This window comes from Papaver somniferum, chromosome 1 (genome assembly GCF_003573695.1).
Source record: "Papaver somniferum cultivar HN1 chromosome 1, ASM357369v1, whole genome shotgun sequence".
NCBI classification, from domain to species: Eukaryota; Viridiplantae; Streptophyta; class Magnoliopsida; order Ranunculales; family Papaveraceae; genus Papaver; species Papaver somniferum.
Window position 1 is genome coordinate 83,543,198 of NC_039358.1, and position 18,948 is coordinate 83,562,145.

Sequence of the window (18,948 nt, forward strand, 5' to 3'; positions counted from 1 at the left end):
TTGAGTAAAACATTATAAGCAGATTTAACAGAAAACTTACCATTTCTAGATCATGTCCATCTAATCTGGTCTTTGCCAACATAGGAATCCTAATTTTAGTTATTTCTTGCACAGTATCTGGAGAGAACAAAGCATTCAATATGTTCATGTTCCAACTTTTTGTATCACTATCCATGAGTTGTTCTAATGTAACCATACCTAAACCGTTAAATCTAGAATTGACTCTAGCACCTAGGCTTTCGTATCCGAATATCCTTCCAGATGTTTATACTTTTGCCATTAGAAATTTTCCAACAATAGTGGTTCTTAATAACCTCTAAACCTTTACAGATGCCTCTCCATAGCCAAGAACCATTAGAGCTGACATCATCAGTTAAAGGGTCAAGATTATAGAAATACTTATGCTTAAGGATAATGAAACATAAGGAATCAGGTTCATCAAGCATTCTCCAAGCAAGTTTGGTCAAAAGGGCCATATTAAAAATAGCAGACTGCCTAATATTTAGATCCCCTTTACATTGAGGACCAGTAGTAGTTGTCCAAGCAATTAATGTAACACCTCTAGAATTACTAGCTTTGTTTCATAAAAACCTCTTTTGAATGGTGTCCATCCTATCTTTCAATTTCTTAGGCATAGGAAAAACAGACATTTGATGAGTAACAAGAGATCCTAAAATAGTTTGAGTTAAAACATTTCTAGAAGGAAGGTTTAAATGTTTGGATCTCCAATTGCCTAATCTAATTTCAAAGCCATCTGTAATACCACTAAAGGATTCAGTTTTATTTCTTTGCAGAAGTAAAGGAACTCTTAAATACTTGTCCTGAAGACCTAATCTCTTAATATTAAGAGTATTAGTAATAGTATTGATGGATTGACTATTAGTTTTGGGATTGAAGGCTAGTCGTGATTTATCAAAGTTAATAACCTGTCCTGAAATTTTGCTAAAATTCTCAATAATAGAGTTGAGATTACTTACTTGATCTGGATTTGCATAAGTGAAAATTAAACAACCATCTGCAAAAAACAAGTGTGAGATTGAAGGACAAGAAGTAGTAACTTTAATACCTTGAGTGAGATTTTGTTGTTCAACATAGATTAAAGCTCTTGAAAAACATCCATACATATGATAAAAAGATAAGAAGACAGAGGATCTCCCTGTCTTAAACCTCTAAAAAGATCCATACTTTATGGTTTGTGGTCATATGACCCATTTTCCGGATACAAATTTCGAGTAACCACTTAACAAATTTAAGTCACCTTGGAAGATTTTTCGTTACAATGTGAATAACCATGCATCGATTATGCTAGTAGATTTTCTTGTGGTAGATTTGTTGCCTCATAGGCTTTATCGATCCATATGAGTACATGATCATATTTTCCTATTTTGTAAATATAAGAAACACAAAAAACACGTAAGAGTTACTAATATCTTCTCTAATTGTTGGATAGATGGTGAAGCGGTTAACAACTAGTCCTACAATGAATCTTCCAAAAATTAGATTACAGGCCTGACACGAACCAGTTAACAAATTATGAGCAAGGAAATGTTTGAGTTGTATGGTAGATAAGAGTGACTTGGTAAACATAATTAATTCAAAACAACATAAATGCAGGGAGATATGAACTACAATTGAATAGTGTCTCTGCAGCAGTTAAGAATATGTATGAGTTCTAACCCTTGAAAGACAAATCTATTGACAAGATACAAACTTGACTAAATTTGAGAGATAAAATTCAACATGGAATCAATTCTGTCCTAATAAGCTAATTAGATGGTTCTAGTATTAAATGTTGTGCGGATATTTTATAACAAACAACTTTGGTAAGACCACTGTGGTAGTGATGAGACTTTGTTGGCCATTCAGATCTTTGATCTATTTATTTGCACACTTATCTATTCAGATCTTTGATCTATTTATTTGTCAAAGTGAAGCTAATTTGTGAAGACCATCACATCCCATATATTTCAACTTTTGCATACCTTCACGAAAGCCTTCATGCGTTGATGAATATAAACATTGTTTGAACAAATCCATTGCAGCACCATGCTCTCCCTTTTTCTTATTGGTCTTACTGCAGACATTGTTCTTCAAATGCTGGTAACACTAACCATGATGGAAAGTTGGAAAAATATCACGAATCCCTTGGATCAAACCCTCATGGTGATCCGAAATAATAGTTAGTACACGAGGACCCAAGATAGTTTTTAATTTCTCCAAGAACCAATGCCAATTGTCAATAGTTTCACCTGAAGCGATACCGTATGTCAAAGGAAATATTCCTACAGAAACAAAACAAACACAAAAGTAAATAAATAAAATCATTAAACTGACTGAAACTGCTATTGTACAGAATGAAAACCAGTTTCATTCTCTAATCCGACTTCACCAATTAAGGATGAAACTGGTTTCATCTATAATCTGACATCAAAACAAGTTCTGAATTTCTTTCAAATTTATAATCTGACATAAAAAATGAATATAAACTAGAAGACATACCATTATTCGCATTCTTCCCGGTCATAAGACAACCCCTAAATTTTCCAGTTAGGAAAGTAGTATCCAAGAACAATACTGGGCGACAATACTCGAAACCCGAGATGCAAGCATCGAAGGCTAAGAACAAACTCTTAAACTCGTCCCCTTCAATAACTAAATCATCCGACTTCCTGGATTGTTTTTCTTCACGGCTTCACACCACCAAACCAAGTCAGTGTATGATTGAGTGTCATTGCCATACAATTCCTTGAAACATAATTCTCTCCCAGCATGCGCCTGATCATAGCTCAATGTTAACCCATAATAACTTTTGAACTCATTAACAATATCCATGCATTTTTTGTTGGGATTATGTTTGATCTGGTCAAATATTAAGCTCTTGACAAGTTCACGCGTAACTGGATCATCCTTTGTACCGTCACTATAACCAGCACAACATTTATGTTCACCATTATAGATTTTGAGGAATAAATGACTCTTCACATTGGAAGTCTTCGGAGATGCATGAAACTTCCAGTCGCAATTCAATTTCTCCTTGTAATAACACTCCACAGTATACCGTTCTGGATTGCTCTTGATGAATCTGACCTTGCGACCAAAAAAATGGTTATATTTATCAACAACAAGACGAGCTTCATCTTGTCCTCCATAAAAATCTTGACCAACACCTTTTATAATAAACTCCCATTCAGCTGTCTTGCAAGATCTTTTAACTGACATCTTTCCATTAAATGCACGTTCTTGAGACATGGGGATATCTTGAGACGAACCAAGTTCTTGAGAGGAAGGAATAAGTGACTGCTCTGAGCTATTGTCTTTACCTAAAAGCAACTCCGTCATTGTACGTTTACGAGTAACTCTACTGCTGTTCAGAAGATGACGAGGAATAACCAACTAATCTGCGCTAGGGTCTGATGCTAGACGCAACTCGCTAATTGTAGGTTCACGAACAAAATCAGGAACACGAAGAGGAATACGTTCAAATAAACGAAGCTCCAAGAAAGACAACTGCTTAATAATAAACAATGATAAGAAAGACTGAAGCTTCAGATCACTGTCAACAACATTGCTTCTCCCCTCATGGTCAAATACAAACTGAACTGAGTCCGGTGAAATGTTATCCCAATAAGAACAGACATGCGACTTCAACTCATCAACTGTTGACTTCATATTAACTTGGTATGGACATGCATCCGTATCCCGGATAACCACACAAAGAAAATGACGATCCATCTACAGGGAATATACAAACAACAATTATGAATCTGGATGTATTCAATTGAAAATAAAAAACATAACCATATGAGCTTACTGCATTGATGAGCTTACTGCATATAATTGATGTAATAGTCTGTTCATAAATTGATAATTACTGATATTGAGAAGATGTATTCATTTGTATGCGAAATCAGAAATATACTATTCATATGGACAAATGCAGATGATGACCAAATTAAAAAACCAGGATGACTAAAAAATACAGGATGAAGCTATTTTCATCCTGCTTTAAAAAACTGGAAAATAAATTGTGACACTCAAATTCATCATAGCAACCAGTTAGAGCTTCCTCCAACGCATCAAAATAAGCCAATGCAATGAATGATGCTAGGACAATTCCTTACCACCAAAAGAAGTACATAAACACACAAACATGATGATATTATAACAATTCAGTTCAAACAATGAAAAACTACAGAATCAACTTCAATCAATTTGGTTTGTTTCAGCAGGTTTAAACTAAAATTACTTTGATGAACAATCAATCGACTGTGTAGAAACAAATAATCACGTTTAGAAGCACCAACTAAAACCAAAAATTGGTTATTAGTAAAACCCTGGATAATCACCAACTGAACCCAAAAATTAACAAAAATATAAAAATTCAACCCAAAATCCACACAAAAAGAACGACGTTACAACAATTAAACAAAAATCAAATTAAAATTGGATGAATGAAACAAAATCATATCAACAAAGCTTAGTGGAATTGAAAGTTGAAACTTACTGATTTCCTGATATGATTTTTGAAGGTAGAATACTGTTTAACTTCGATTCAACAAACGATAACCACCATGATTGATGATTGAGCTCTGAAAATCGCTCCCAGATCTGAAAACCCAAATTTCAAATCATTCTGAAGAAGAAGAAATTGACGAGAGAAAAAAATAGGAGAAGCTGTTGTTTTTGGTTGGGTTTAAAAAAGGTTGTTTAAAAGGCAGGAGGTTATTTTAGGTAGAACCTATTTTTTTTTCTGAGTGAAATATCCAAATTGGTTACTTAAACAGTATATTTATGAGGATCCCCTCACACTTTTATTATCACACTATCTCACACGTTGGGCGTCATTTTTACGAATAGAAATCAAACCAACGGATTTGAAGCTAATATTTTGGGGATATGTTCCTCTTACCAAGTTCTACATACCTACCAAAAATGAGCACATTCCGAAATATAAAACCTCACAATCTACCGATCTTAATTTCGACGGCCAGAAATCCGTTGATTTTCAACGGCTCATTTTCAAAGTAGTAGATGGTGGTGTTATATGTCTCGGAATACGCTCATTTTTGGTAGGCATGTAGAACTTGGTAAGATGAACATATCCCCAAAATATTAGCTTCAAATACATTACGGTTTGGTTTTATTCGCAAAAATGATGCCCAACATGTGAGATAGTGTGATAATAAAAGTATGAGGGGATCCCTCCTCTATCTAAACCTAAAAATTATTTCACCCATGAATTCTTGCTTTTGATCTTTTTGACCAATTTTGTGTTTATCGATCCGAAGCGCCTTGGTCGGCCTCCTCCATTTCATGAGCCAGATGCTGAGTCAGAATGACAATTACGTTGGTTTTTGGTCAAATTACAAACTCTATGTCATAAGGTAGACTTTTGAACCAGTATGCAACTTTTGTATCTGCTTAAACCAAGATCACCAATTGTAGATTTTGACTTATGTTAGAAGTTTCCGAGTTGCCTAATGCACACGCTCTCCACTGCATTAGTAAACAAAGATTTTTAGGGTAGAAACCAAAATAGTACCCCCTCGTTAACTGTGGAGGTGTTTTTAAGGAACCGAAATCAATGAATTGATACTTACACGAACCAAATCAAACGTTTTGTTTTGACAAATCGAAGCCGGTGTCGGTTCCCATTAAATTAATTAATCAAGATAAACAGAATCATCCAATTAAATATCAAATCTCTTGTTTTACATTTTCTCTACCTTTTTTAATACTTTTCTCCAACTTTTCCTTCTTTTTCCTTAATATTAAACTCCATCTCCCGTACTGAATACCAACCTTTTTCATCTCTATTTACTCCTCTTCTCAGTTCTTACCATTCTTCTCTCTTCCTACTTTTCTTGAACAAGTCTTTCGCTGAATATTAGTAGCCCACTATTTACTCAGCCGGCCTTTCCTGATCGCCAATCTCATATTTCTTCTCTTATTCAACTTCGTCCTCTTCTTTCCAGAAATGGCGTAAAGGAATTTCTGCAGCTGATTGGTAGAGACAGAGATAAGAACTCCCCAGAAGAAGAAGAAAGACTAAAGAGATGGAAAACTGGAAGAAAATTGCAGTGGTGGTTTTGCCAATTGTGCTTTTACTAGTACTTGTGATTGTATTTCTTAGAAGATTATATTCATCCGGAAGACGGCAGGATCGTATAGGAACATTAAAACACACAGAGAGTTTACAATCTGGGATTTCAAAGCTTCATCTACAATACAACTCAACAAATGATCATCAAAAGAAAAGGAGGACTAATTATTATGTTTTTAGACGTGGTGGGTTGCCAGTAAAACCTCTGTTTAGTTGGTCAGATTATCCATCACTTGTTACAGAAGCAGTTGAATATGGTTGGTCAAGGTTTGCATTTACAGGCTATATGCAATCATTATCTTCTTCAACGTCGACGGCACGATCGGTTTTACTAGGTTTATGTTCATCTGGTGATTATTTTCATGGAAGCAGAGAAAGTGAAGCTGAAATTAGTTGGGAAATCTGCAATGGATCAGTAGATTTCATGCAGAAAATCAAACTTAATTCAGGGGTTAGTATTAATAAGAAGGGTATAATTAGTTCATCTCCTCTACCTTCAGGTGCTTCTTCTGTTATTAAAACTGCACTTCCATTACCAGGACCATCTTTAGGAAACTATTCATTTCCTCAGGAAGCTTATTTTGAGATTACAATCTTATCAATGAATGAAGCTGATGAAAATGATGTGAATTTTAAGGGGAGTAAAAAAGGAGATCAAGGTGAGAAAACTAAGCTAATGCAAGAAACAGAAGGTGGGAGCCCGAGTGGCCGGTCGGATTCATTAACGCATATTACAATTACCAGTAGCATGGACAGTAAAAGGTTTGAAGAATTGAAAGCTATTGGAAACAAGGAAGAAACTAAAGAGGAAGGTATAATGATGTCATTGGGGCTTGCAGTTGGTGGTACCCTTCCTTCTAAACTACCTGGTAGCTATCCTGGGTCAATTGGACTCAATTCTAATGGTTCTGTGTACCTTGAAGGTTAGTTCTTCTGCATAATCAACTTTGGTTTCTAGTCTTTTCCATTACTGAATATGCTACAATTTTTACTGTTTTTGAGGTTTGGGTATTGAAATGCCTTCGTTATGTCTAAAATCAGGAACCTATCTTATGTTTGAAAGTCACAAAGCAAAATGGGGCACTAAAGGCAAGGTAATCGGTTGTGGATTCAATCCAGATGAGAAGAAAGTGTATTTCACAGTAGACTCAGAATTGGTACATGTTATCCATTGCAAATCTGAAGAATTTGGAGGTCCACTTTTTCCGACTCTGGCAGCCAATGTTAAAGCTACAGTTTTGATTAATTTCGGGCAAGCGGAGTTCAGGTATGAACCAGCAAATGCTGAACGGACTCCGAACCCATGCTTCATTGGAGCTCTGGGGCTTGGAAATGAAGATAGCCAAGAGCTTTTCTCTCTCGGAAGAATCAATTCGCAAACCTACAACCACTACCACTACAACGAAAGCTACCACAGCGACAATGTATCACAGTCCATCGAAGGAGAAACTGACACGGATGATTTTTATGATATAAGCCTGGAGCAGAGTAAACACACTGGCATACATAAAAGCGAAGTTTAACTTTACTTAAACTCACAATATTAGCACATACAATGAAATCAGTGTCATACAGTCCTAACAGTTTCAATTCATAGTTGAATGGATGAAAATATATAAAAAGGAAGGGAAATCGTAGCTAGGTATACATGCACATTTTTGCCAGTGTAACTCCAGTGTTTGTATCATGTATGATCTGTGTATATATATTTTTGTTACTGAGACAGCAACAAGTAGCATAGCTTAATCTTTTCTCCAGTTGGGAGCAGGATGCAGTGTGTATAATGTACTTTTCCAGTTAACTCTTTCTTTCAAGCCAAACTTGGCAGTAAATAAACAGGTGAAGATTTCATCTAAACTCCAGACGAGGATCTGTTTGTTGTTTTGTGAAAGAAATGCAGAAAGGTACATATTAGTCGGTAGCATTAACATTGTCCAGCTGGAGATGGATTTCACACGCCAAAAGATTTGGAGGGATATCCATAAATAAATCTCCGGACCCCTGTCATATCACCTACTAAACTCGGCAACAGCATCAACAGCCTGGTTGCCAACCGTACTGACATATTTACAAACCCAACTGGATATGTTATCCAAAAGATGTTTACCATCATTACTGTACTAAAGATATCTTACCTAAATTTACTAAGATTAGACCGAGATGGCATTCACCATCCCCTGCCAGTTTCAACATACACCTTGTCCATCTTTTATCTTGCCACCAGCTTGTCAGACCTGATCCGACCTCCTGGCTTTGGAGCTTGTAGCTTTTGCTGCAACATATCCCTGCATCATCCTGAATTGTTACAGGTAAATGACGTGAATTGATTATGACGTGAGATCACCATGAAATTTTATGTTATGGAATGGCTTTATGCATCTTGAGTTCTTGCAAGATTTATAATGCAACTACCAGGTATACCACACGATGATGAGTTGTTGAAACTCAGTGCTGTTATTATGGTCAATCCAAGCAAGAAATCAATCTTGATGTCAGGAGCTAAGGCAGACCAAAATACCGTGTGAAGATGTTTATGCAAGGCATTCACTCTGTGGGCAGGTGTGATCGTGTGACACTAGCTCCTTGCCAAGACTAGATCTGCTTTATCAAATTATTAAGATGAGTTCATCTCATCATTCGTAAGCTTGACAATCCTGCACAGTTCATTAGATTGCCCTGTAGTTTAAAGTTTAAACCTCATAAAATCAGTAGAAAAATAAAGGCAAGTGAATGAATGAACTTAAGTTGATGAATACTTTTATGATCAATGAAAAGGGTGCAAATTATATTACATCACCCCAATAGTGACCGCAAAGTACATGGACACAAATTGAACAAAAAACCATATGCAAGGAATCAAACACTATATATAAAGATTTGTCAACCAACATCAATATGGAATAACTCTTCAGAAAATAAAAATAGCAAACATAAAGGGATTATTGGCACAACTTTCCCTCTACATTTATAAAGCGGCTTATGCTATTACAGTTGCTATGCAAAGAGTAGTCACAGGTGCAGTAAATGTGTCCCGTCCACTTGCACGACTATCAGAGCACCTGGTTCTCCACTGGTTCCACTATGTTTTCCCATGCAATCCCTCTACATTTATAAAGCGGCTTATGCTATTACAGTTACTATGCAAAGAGTAGTCACAGGTGCAGTAAATGTGTCCCGTCCACTTGCACGACTATCAGAGCACCTGGTTCTCCACTGATTCCACTATGTTTTCCTACGCAATCCCATTCTTGATTTTGCATACCTGTATTATTTCTTTAAGGGAAAGCAATGGAGAAATATATTCCTGCCGGAAGAAGAGCATAACAAGTAGCAAAAATAGTTGACTCCAGAAAATATCAAAAGGATACTCTAAACGCATTCCTTCGCCAACGGATGAATACAGTACTGTGTCTTGTAACTTATTTAAGGCAGACGTTGAGCATGCAATGTCCTGCAGCATAATTCACAGCTTATTAGTGAAATGCAAAGCTAGCATAACGAGTTAAGACTGAAGTGTAAAAATGGCTCATTTATCTCAGCGTATTGCTGACTACAAGAAGCAGCATCCTACTTGACAAGAAAAATTAAAATAGATGTACCTGAAAGTCAACAAATGCAACTGGAGCCCCGTTCTTGTTTTGCATCTTTAATTTCAAAAATCCAGAGCATCTAACCATGACAGTGATGTAACATGTATAGTAAGTCCCTTAGCCTAGTTCACAAACACAAAGTAAAATGATAAAACGGTATTCTACAATACCTTGAAAAGACATGATTTAGCTCTTGCTCTGAACAAGTTGGGCCTAGATTCGCAACGAAAAGTGTTGGACACGGAGTGCCATTCTTAGGACCGTGAAATCCTTCAGAGTTCTGTAAACGCAGTAACATTGTCACTAATACAGACACACCAGAGATACAGCGATGTACTAATTCTTCAGCAAATAATCACTAGAAACAACTGAGCAGGCATATTAACCCAATTAAGTATTTTGAGCAGAACTGTTGTAGGTTAATATAAAGATTTTACTTTACTTCAAAGAGCAATTGAATAGGAGGAGAAAGACTCACCAATTTCTCAGAATTTGCATCATTGCCAGCTCCATCATCGAACCCATGCCTAGAAATATAGTTACAAGAGATTGTCAAAAGAAGTAGAAATTACAACAGTACGCCAGTATCATAATCCACTTCATGGAAAAGGGGCATTAGTTGGGTGTTACAAAAGACCAACGTCTTACCGGCTAGGATTTGGAAGGATACACAATGAATCAGTAATCATATATATTATCTGATAAAGTAACAGCAAGAAAATTTGTGCATAAGTAGTGCAAATGACCTTTGTGTAGTTGAATAACCGGTGATGTTGTAAGCAGTCTTACTCATTCCAGGCATGTGAATATTGCCTCCATGACCTGCTAGTGTCCAAGCGTGCGAAAAATGTGCAATGTGAGCTTCTAGGTAGGAAGTGGTCTCCTTATGACTACATACCGGATCACATTACCAGTATATAAAATTACACAGACGCATACAGAGACTAAGGTTGCTGAAACAATTGAAAGCAATATACTCATCTTCCCATTGAACATAAGTGACATAAACTAAGTGCTCAACACAGAACCTTCATAATAGCACCAATTCCTAAGTCCTAAATCTCAGCAATAAAAGTCTTACCACTATCAAGGGGGCCTCTAGAAGCAGAAACTGACGAAGCTCCTCTGACTTTCTTATCAGCAAAGCCAGACCTCCCATCATCTGGAATCAACAATGTCAACACATACTTCATTATTTTTAGGAGTATAGAGAACTATCATATCTAAACAGAAGACCCGTGATAGAATTGCTCCTAAACCTGTTCTTGAGCGCTTGCTCCTGGAGTTGGATTTTGCCAGATCAATGTATAAAGTTGAAGGCTGCTCAAGGTCAAACACCATCCCCTGAAGACAAGGTTTTAGCTCAATATTCACTAATACAGCAACGGTAATATAAACTGTACAAACAAAACATGCTATATACAGATTTCAGAGAATGGTCACTTTAATGGGCTTCTTCACATTAAAAACCATTTCCCTTGATATATCAATGTTGTTAGCAGATCTATAAGCCTTATGAGTTACGAATGTGAAGCACCAGAATCACATGATTACAGAAATGGAACAAACCTTTCTAGTTAGCAAAAATTATCTAACTAAGGAATATTACAAATAAACAAGGACAAAACAGAACACAAGAGGAAATGGGTGAATTCACCGGTCACCTAGTTGGAAAAGATGCAACCGCTTCAATTTGTGTAAATTTACAAGTAATACTAAGAAGGGATGGTGATAATGAGAAGTTAAATTGGATGGAATGCGCCTATGGTTAACCTCAATCTTCTTTTAAGTGCCATGGGTCCTTCGATCCTACTAAACTTCCAATTAAACACAAATGCAGCAACCTTAAGCTTGATGTCAATTATCCCAAGCAAACAAGAGATGCAAGAACTCTAACTAATGCTGTAAGAGTTGGCAACAGCAGCATCAAAAGCAGATTTGTTGGAATTACACTACACATTAAAATTTAAATCACAACTGGCCTTTATATGATAAACTAGATCACAGAATGGGTTAGACATGTTAACCTGTAGTCAGTGAATTACTTGGATTTCTACCACGCCTTTGATAGTAGCTACTGTAACTGGATACTGGATACCGTACCCACAAGTATTCTAACAACGTGATATGACCTAATTCATTAAATATCATCAGGCGTGATATGAAATTGCTTATTACTCTTTACCCACTCTATATCATTCACAAGATCAAAGTATTCAAGTGAATCAGACACTCCTTTAGCCAGGAAATAACAGTACTCAAAGACGACAAACAAGAATTGAGTGGAACAGCTCCATTCAAAACACTGGAATCTTGTCATTCTAATTCATTCAGACGACTTATCCCCAAATTGAGCTACGGATCCATGTTTCCTCTACAAATATGACTAGTCCTAAGCTATTATACATTCGCCCACTTTCACTACATACATTAGTGCCAGTGAAGTTCTTACATTCAATGCCTGCAGAGCCGCAAGCGCAGTATTTCGATCAGCAAATGTAGCAAACCCAAATGCCTGTTACCATCAGAAAACCAAGTTTAGTACTAAGAAAATTCAATACACCCCTATACAATCTTAGGGTTGAGTAAAATTCTACATTAAATCTCAATTAATATAAGTAAATTAAAACAAATAAATAAAGAATGGGTTAAACCTGGGAAGTTTTGGTTGCATCACGAAGCTTAGAGGATTGATAACCAGGGAATTCACGAAAGAGATTATAAATCTCCCTGGGTTTGACATCTTGAGGAAAACCAGCAATGAATAATGTTCTAACATCATCTTCTTGAGAATTGTAATCAAGATAAGTAGGTGGTGGTATATAGCCACTACTGGGTCCTGGTAGATAAGGAGATGAGAACCGCTGTGGTTGGTGGTGGTGGTGCTGCCAGTGAGGGAAGTGGGATTGTGGTGGCGCCGGTGGAAGAGGGTAATATGGGTAGTGAGAAGAAGAAGAGGAATGATTGATTGGATTGTGGTGGTGATGGGAGATCGGTGGTGGTTGTGAAGGTGGTGGAGGGTAATAGCCGGCCATATCGTCCATGTTTAAGTTTGAGGTGAAACAGGGTGGAAGGAGGAACTGTGCGAGATGAAACCCGAAACTCGTTTTTGTAAATTCTGCGTCTATAGATGGGTGAACAACACCGTATACAGATGGGTTGAGAATCAAACGTATTGTTCACCTTAGGAGATGCGTGACTCCGTGACGCAGGGTCTGCGTAGTACTGAATACTGATGCTTATGCCTTTCCGTTTGAATTCGATTCGAGATCTAAATTTAACTCGACATCTGACTCTACCTAAACATATCTGACTCTAAATATTTGAGTCAGACCTAATTCATAGGCCACATATCAGACTTGGTTCAAAGTTTTCAGCAACCCTCCGATTTAATAATTTTTGGATATATAATGAGTTAAATCTGAGAAAAAAACATTAACATGTTCCTCGGAAGCAGGCAGCATCCTAGAAAATGGCATTACTAGATCTGTTAAGATTTTTCTTTACTAACTTTTTACCAAAAAGAAAAAAAATGCTCTAGATAGTGCCACAGTGACATAATCAAAATGGTGCAAGAGAATACATCAACAGCTATTCCTTGCTTATCTATACAGATAGGACCGAATGCCCTTCATTTCTTGTGGTTCCAATTGCAAAATGATCTCTTTCTCCTGTCGTCGGGGTCTTCTTCAAGTATAAGTATCTTTTTAATAGTACTAATATGATTTTGTAACGCCTACAAAAGTAGCCATAGTAATGTGTTTCAAGTTACAACTACTCTTAGCCAAACCAACAACACACCAATCAATCCCACATTCACTATCTAAACCCAAGTCTTGAGCCCCTTCATTCCATCCAGAATTTCAAGTTCTAAAATGCCTGATAATCATCAACTTCATGTATTTCTATTCCCAGCAATGGCTCATGGGCATATGATTCCAGTGGTAGACATTGCAAGACTATTTGCTACTCGTGGCCTAACATCCACCATTTACAACTCCTCTTAATTCAATCACCGTCTCTAAAACAACCGAAAGAGACATATTATGCGGTCTAGATATGAATGTTCAAATCATTCCATTCCCTGCCGCCGAAGTAGGATTGCCAGAAGGAGTCGAAAGTGTTGATGAGATTCATTCACCTGAAATGATGCCTAATTTTTTCAATGCTCTTAACATGCTTCAACAACCATTCGAGGAGCTCATAGAAGCTCTCCACCAGGATTTTGTCGTCGCTGGCATGTTCTTACCATGGGCAACTGAGTCCGCAGCTAAGTTTGGTATTCCTCAAATCGTCTTTCACGGGACAAGCTTCTTTGCTCTCAGTGCCGGCGAGAGCTTAAAACTTTACAAACCTTGGGAGGCAATTCCTACTCAAACTGATGGGAAGGATTCCAAATTTGTGATCCCTGGTCTTCCTGACAAAATAGAGATGACCATGTCACAATTGTCCGAGGACTATAAAGGTGAAACTCTGTTCAGTGAGATAAATGAAAAAGTAAGACAATCTGAGGTAAACAACTACGGAGTCTGGATTAACAGTTTCTACGAGTTGGAACCAGCTTATGCTGACCACTGTCCTGGGAAAAAAAGCGTGGCATATTGGTCATGTTTCGCTTCGAAATAATTAAGAGCGCTTCAGATAAGTCAGAAAGAGGAAAGAAATCTACCATTCATGAACGTTATATATTGAACTGGCTCGACTCGAAGGAACCAAACTCTGTTCTTTATGTTTCATTCGGGAGTATATCACGGTTTAGTAACAACCAGTTGCTAGAAATAGCGATGGGTCTCGAGATTTCAGGATGTTCATTCATTTGGGTTGTAAGACAAATGAAGAATGATGACGGTCAGATATTCTTTCCATGGGGTTTTGAGGAGAGAATAGAAGGGAAGGGTCTGATTATTAGAGATTGGGCACCACAAGTACTCATCCTCGACCATCCAGCGGTTGGCGGATTTATGACTCATTGTGGACGGAATTCTATGTTAGAAGGTTTAAGTGCAGGGGTTCCGATGATAACTTGGCCTATGTTTGCCGACCAGTTTCATAATGAGAAGTTCATCACTCAAGTGATAAAGACCGGAATTCGAGTTGGATTTGAAGAGTACACCCTGTGGGTGGATGTCGAATATGCTTCATTAGTGAAGAGCGCCAAGATAAATATGGTGGTCGGTCAGTTTATTGGTGAAGGAGAAGAAGCAAAAGAAATGAGAAAACGAGCTAAAGAAATGAGTGAAATGGCCAAGAGGTCTGTTGAAGAAGGTGGTTCGTCTTATGCTAACTTGACTACTTTGATCGAAGAAATGAAAATCTTTACTAGTAAGAAAAGTAAACCAGCGTTGGCATAAAATTTGAACTTCTAATGCATAGTCATGATGTTGAAGGCGTTTATGTATGTATCTTTCATCCATTTAATATTCAAGATTCAAGCTTAACAACACTATGCAAAAACACTTCCATTAAGTACAACCATTAATGAAAAGACGAGGGTACCCAAATATACCTCAATCTAAAACTTTTCCATTCATAAGTCCTTTATCCGAAAGTGATTGTCTATGGACTGAGTCGAGACAATACAACGAATCGGTATACACTTCGTGTGATCGTCTATGGATACGAGATCGAGACAATACGACAACAAGATAACTTGTGTGATTGACTATGGATACAAGATCGAGACAATACAACAACGAAGTATGATTACTTGATAATAGGTTCGGACTTAACCAAACACTATAGGATTGCTATCAAGTAATTAGGAATTAATGTTTGTGTATTTTACTTCAAATTATAATAAAAAATTATAATTGTGGAAATAGAAAAGTAAAAGACACAACAAGATTTTTTAACGAGGAAACCGCAAATGCGGAAAAACCCGGGACCTTGTCCAAAATTGAATACTCTCGGAATTAAGCCGCTAGACAAAATCTAAACCAACTTCGTATAGTTGAGACCAAGCAACAAAACCTATAGTTCACCTAGTTCCCTCAGTATCCCTGCGCCTCCAACTTGCAATAAGTCACGCACTTGGAACAATTCCTTTGGTTCGTATTCCAAACAGTAAAGGAACAACAAATCTGTTCGGTAACAACTCTTTTCAAACAACGTGATATGAGTTTGACAAAAGGCTCTTCCGTTTATCCCAATAAACTCCTTTGTCAGGTTCTTAGATCAGTCTATTCAACAACTACCAAAGTAATTGCTTAGACTATGCAATCAACATTATTAATCACAAAGAAATATATTGATGCCGATCTACTCAACTAATCAATCAAGGTTATCACAAAGATAAACCGATTATAGTTGGATCCCCAACCGATCAAGTTTTGTGCACACCAAAGATTATAAACTCAAATAAGAAATCTTCTTTGTCTTCAAATCTTCTTAAATCTTCAATAAACACCTGCACACAAACAACTTGAATCTCTTGTGATCAATCACACACAGAACGGAGTCTGTTAACGATGGATTATCACAAGACGTCTTTAGATCTACAAACAGTTCTAAAGATCCCCGTCGATACTTCGATCTAGTGTGGGTGAATCTTATATCAGAAGAGAAGATTCTCAAGCATAAACAAACTAGGTGCAATCAAAGTTCAATAACCGTTAGTCAATCAAATCAATCGAAAACTAATAATAAACTGCAATTATCTAGTTTCCCACCAACGGTACTCGTAGAGCTTCCCAATCCCAAAGAAGTCTTTAAAACGAGCGGTCGTAAGAGATTTCGCCTAATTAGGGTGCATTCCTCTCCGAATAAACGGCTCCACCAGTAACAACACAACTAGGTGGTTTTGCTGGATCTGAGGATTAGTTTGCTTAAAATGCAAACTTCAATATTTATTGACCAAGGAAGTTTGGGCCCCAAGGAATTTCCAAAACCGAATATTCTCAAAGATATGCAATAAATCCAAAATCGGTTTTCATAATTCCTGGAAATGTACTGTCCAAATATTGACCGAAATCTCAGTAGAAATTCTCCAATTAGTAAATGCACATTACCAATTTTTATTTTCTAAAAATATGCTTTTAATTGCTGGAAATTAAAAGCATATAAAACTAAAAACCTTAATTAAAAGATTCTCAATTTATTTCGATCCGGGATTCTCCTTTAGTTATTAAGGAATATCTTTGAACAATAAAAGATAAGAATTACTGCACATGTTCAAATTATGTCGACATCTTTACTGTGTAAATCCTTTTTCATATTTACAATCTTGGAACCGATTTGCCACACTTCCAAACGAGTTTAGAATTTGTTCATCTGACTTCCAAGAACTATGTGATTGATTATCCTATCAAATCACCATTAATATGTTTCACGGTTCTACCAAAACACAAAGCTTCGGTTTTACCTTCATGTGGGTACTAGGATCGGTCACACTAGCTTTCCGAAAATTGGTTGACTAAATACTAGGATCGGTTACCACATTATTATGGTATTTTACTTGTGATCGGTTGCACAAGTCATAGGATCGGTTACCAATTACTAAGACCTGTTGTATCTCTTACAAGGATCGATTCCACATACTTGTGATCGGTTGCACCTCTTACTAGGATCGGTTCCCCAATGTCTAGAGTTGGTCATACCAATTACAATATATCGATTACAACATCTCAGGTGATTACTTAAGATCAATTTCACTAATAAAAGTCATATCAATACAAAAATCAGGCATTTTGAATAGTTTTACAAAGATACATAAACAAGTTAGAGCGGTTATACTAAACACACATATTGGTAATCCAAAGATTTGCAATGAATAACAATACCAACAAGCCTAGTGATTTCCTTTTCGGTTCACAAAACAAGTTTATGAATTGTACTTCCTTTAAACAAATGTAAAACATTGTTTCCTAGGAAGAAATCTTCACCCATACCCATACATAATCACAATAGCATTCATACGATTATGTCGATGTCTTATATACGAAGTTCAAAAGATAGACGTTATACTTCGTATTGTAATTCCTTAATACTATGTCTAACTAGAGTATAATCATTCACAGCTTCACAGTTATGTTTTCAATATGCACGATTTGAAAGATACGTTAGGAATGAAACAGTTCAAGTCAAATATTACTAACCTCAAGAGGAAGGATGATGTCGTCGATGTATCTCCCTACTTCTTCACATTCTTCAAGTCATCATATAATATTTATAAGTCTCATATCCTAGTAACTTTCTAGCTAACCTATACGAAGTTGACTCTAGTAAATAATCAAGCGACTCTTTAAATGAGTTTTGATTCACTAAAATATGACAATCAAACTTGACATTCCAACGCTTGGTGGGTTCAACCGAGCTATGGTCTAACAATTAACATCAATTAGTTCTTAAATTCAATGTATGCAGAGTCTCTCAATCAAAATAACCATTAAATGAGATTTAAATGCCAACATTGAGTCATAAAACTTAATTGGCTAATAAGATTTTTGTTACACAAATATTTCAGTCCACTACTATACAATCTCACCTGATTGAGGTATAGGCACCGTAAAAATGCGAGCAAAATATTGAAGACATGAATTGTTTATCCTTGAGATAGGAGATGGATTGTAAAAAGCAAAATTCTCCATTTCAAAAAGTCATCTAAAATTGATCAAGGTTCATTGGGGGTGTATGAATATGGATATAGGGGCAGAAATAGTAAAGACCAAGAATTTCACTCAAAAAGACTCAGAGGAAGCATCCTAGTGTGGCTTCATTGAGGCTAAGTCTTATGGTGTGCTAATCTAGCAGCTAGATTAGCAGTCCACGTCAGCCCAGCGCTGAATGGTTCAGCGCTTTAAATCTCAGCCGTCAGATTAAAAGATATATCGTCCAATGCTGAACCATTCAGCGAAAAGGTGTTTTTTTTAGCGCTCAACCATTCAGCACTTCAATCTCGCGGCACTTGGTAGGAGAGAACTAGTGTTAACAAATAGACAACACTTTTTTTTGAACTGCAACACTTAACTGCTAATCTAGCAGTTCAATCTAGCTCAACTGCGAGCACTTGGTAGAAGAGAACTAGTATTAACAAATAGACAACACTTTTTTTTGAACTGCAACACTTAACTGCTAATCTAGCAGTTCAATGTAGCTCATAACACTGCATCAAAAAACATAGTGGAGTCAAACAAGGTTTACTTTTGGATAGATTACAAGGATTTTATTCACTACTGGTCATATGAATCTAATGAGATATCCCAAGTTCTGTGAATACTTAATGAGTAAGTAGTAGCACTAACTTTCAGTGCCCACAAA

General features: G+C 36.7%; 4 protein-coding genes across 5 annotated transcripts; 3 read left to right on the plus strand and 1 right to left on the minus strand.

Annotated features, from left to right (window-relative positions):
- The first annotated feature begins 5,798 nt into the window (after window positions 1-5,798).
- On the plus strand, window positions 5,799-7,960 carry LOC113292670. Its single transcript, XM_026541554.1, has 2 exons — window positions 5,799-7,026; window positions 7,145-7,960. The coding sequence occupies exons 1-2, from the start codon at window positions 6,057-6,059 to the stop codon at window positions 7,624-7,626; spliced, it is 1,452 nt and encodes a 483-aa protein (XP_026397339.1). The 5' UTR covers window positions 5,799-6,056; the 3' UTR covers window positions 7,627-7,960.
- An 899-nt stretch (window positions 7,961-8,859) lies between these two features.
- LOC113292682 (phospholipase D beta 1-like) lies at window positions 8,860-12,790 on the minus strand. 2 transcript variants are annotated; one of them, XM_026541568.1, is made up of 10 exons: window positions 12,348-12,790; window positions 12,146-12,208; window positions 10,953-11,037; window positions 10,775-10,855; window positions 10,440-10,515; window positions 10,172-10,220; window positions 9,864-9,973; window positions 9,703-9,772; window positions 9,472-9,554; window positions 8,860-9,365 (listed from the first exon to the last, which is right to left on the minus strand). In XM_026541568.1, the coding sequence occupies exons 1-10, from the start codon at window positions 12,735-12,737 to the stop codon at window positions 9,326-9,328; spliced, it is 1,047 nt and encodes a 348-aa protein (XP_026397353.1). In that variant the 5' UTR covers window positions 12,738-12,790; the 3' UTR covers window positions 8,860-9,325. The 2 variants fall into 2 exon arrangements, with proteins under 2 accessions (XP_026397353.1, XP_026397347.1); XM_026541562.1 differs by having other exon boundaries at window positions 10,440-10,518.
- A 962-nt stretch (window positions 12,791-13,752) lies between these two features.
- LOC113346616 (scopoletin glucosyltransferase-like) lies at window positions 13,753-14,319 on the plus strand. The gene has a single exon (XM_026590082.1). It carries the CDS (start codon window positions 13,753-13,755, stop codon window positions 14,317-14,319), a length of 567 nt encoding a protein of 188 aa, XP_026445867.1.
- Window positions 14,320-14,477: 158 nt separating this feature from the next.
- LOC113346621 (UDP-glucosyl transferase 73B2-like) lies at window positions 14,478-15,044 on the plus strand. Its single transcript, XM_026590089.1, has one exon. The coding sequence runs from the start codon at window positions 14,478-14,480 to the stop codon at window positions 15,042-15,044; it is 567 nt and encodes a 188-aa protein (XP_026445874.1).
- The last annotated feature ends 3,904 nt before the right edge of the window (window positions 15,045-18,948 follow it).

Excerpts from the sequence above, each read along its gene's own strand:
- LOC113292670 (XM_026541554.1), top strand. The coding sequence starts at position 6,057 with ATGGAAAACTGGAAGAAAATTGCAGTGGTGGTTTTGCCAATTGTGCTT. Across the intron at positions 7,027-7,144 it reads TGGTTCTGTGTACCTTGAAG|GAACCTATCTTATGTTTGAA; the intron begins GTTAGTTCTTCT and ends GTCTAAAATCAG.
- LOC113292682 (XM_026541562.1), bottom strand. The coding sequence starts at position 12,737 with ATGGACGATATGGCCGGCTATTACCCTCCACCACCTTCACAACCACCA. Across the intron at positions 10,221-10,439 it reads GGTTATTCAACTACACAAAG|GCATGGGTTCGATGATGGAG; the intron begins GTCATTTGCACT and ends CTATATTTCTAG. Across the intron at positions 9,773-9,863 it reads CTAAATCATGTCTTTTCAAG|ATGCTCTGGATTTTTGAAAT; the intron begins GTATTGTAGAAT and ends TGTCATGGTTAG.
- LOC113346621 (XM_026590089.1), top strand. The coding sequence starts at position 14,478 with ATGGGTCTCGAGATTTCAGGATGTTCATTCATTTGGGTTGTAAGACAA.
- LOC113346616 (XM_026590082.1), top strand. The coding sequence starts at position 13,753 with ATGAATGTTCAAATCATTCCATTCCCTGCCGCCGAAGTAGGATTGCCA.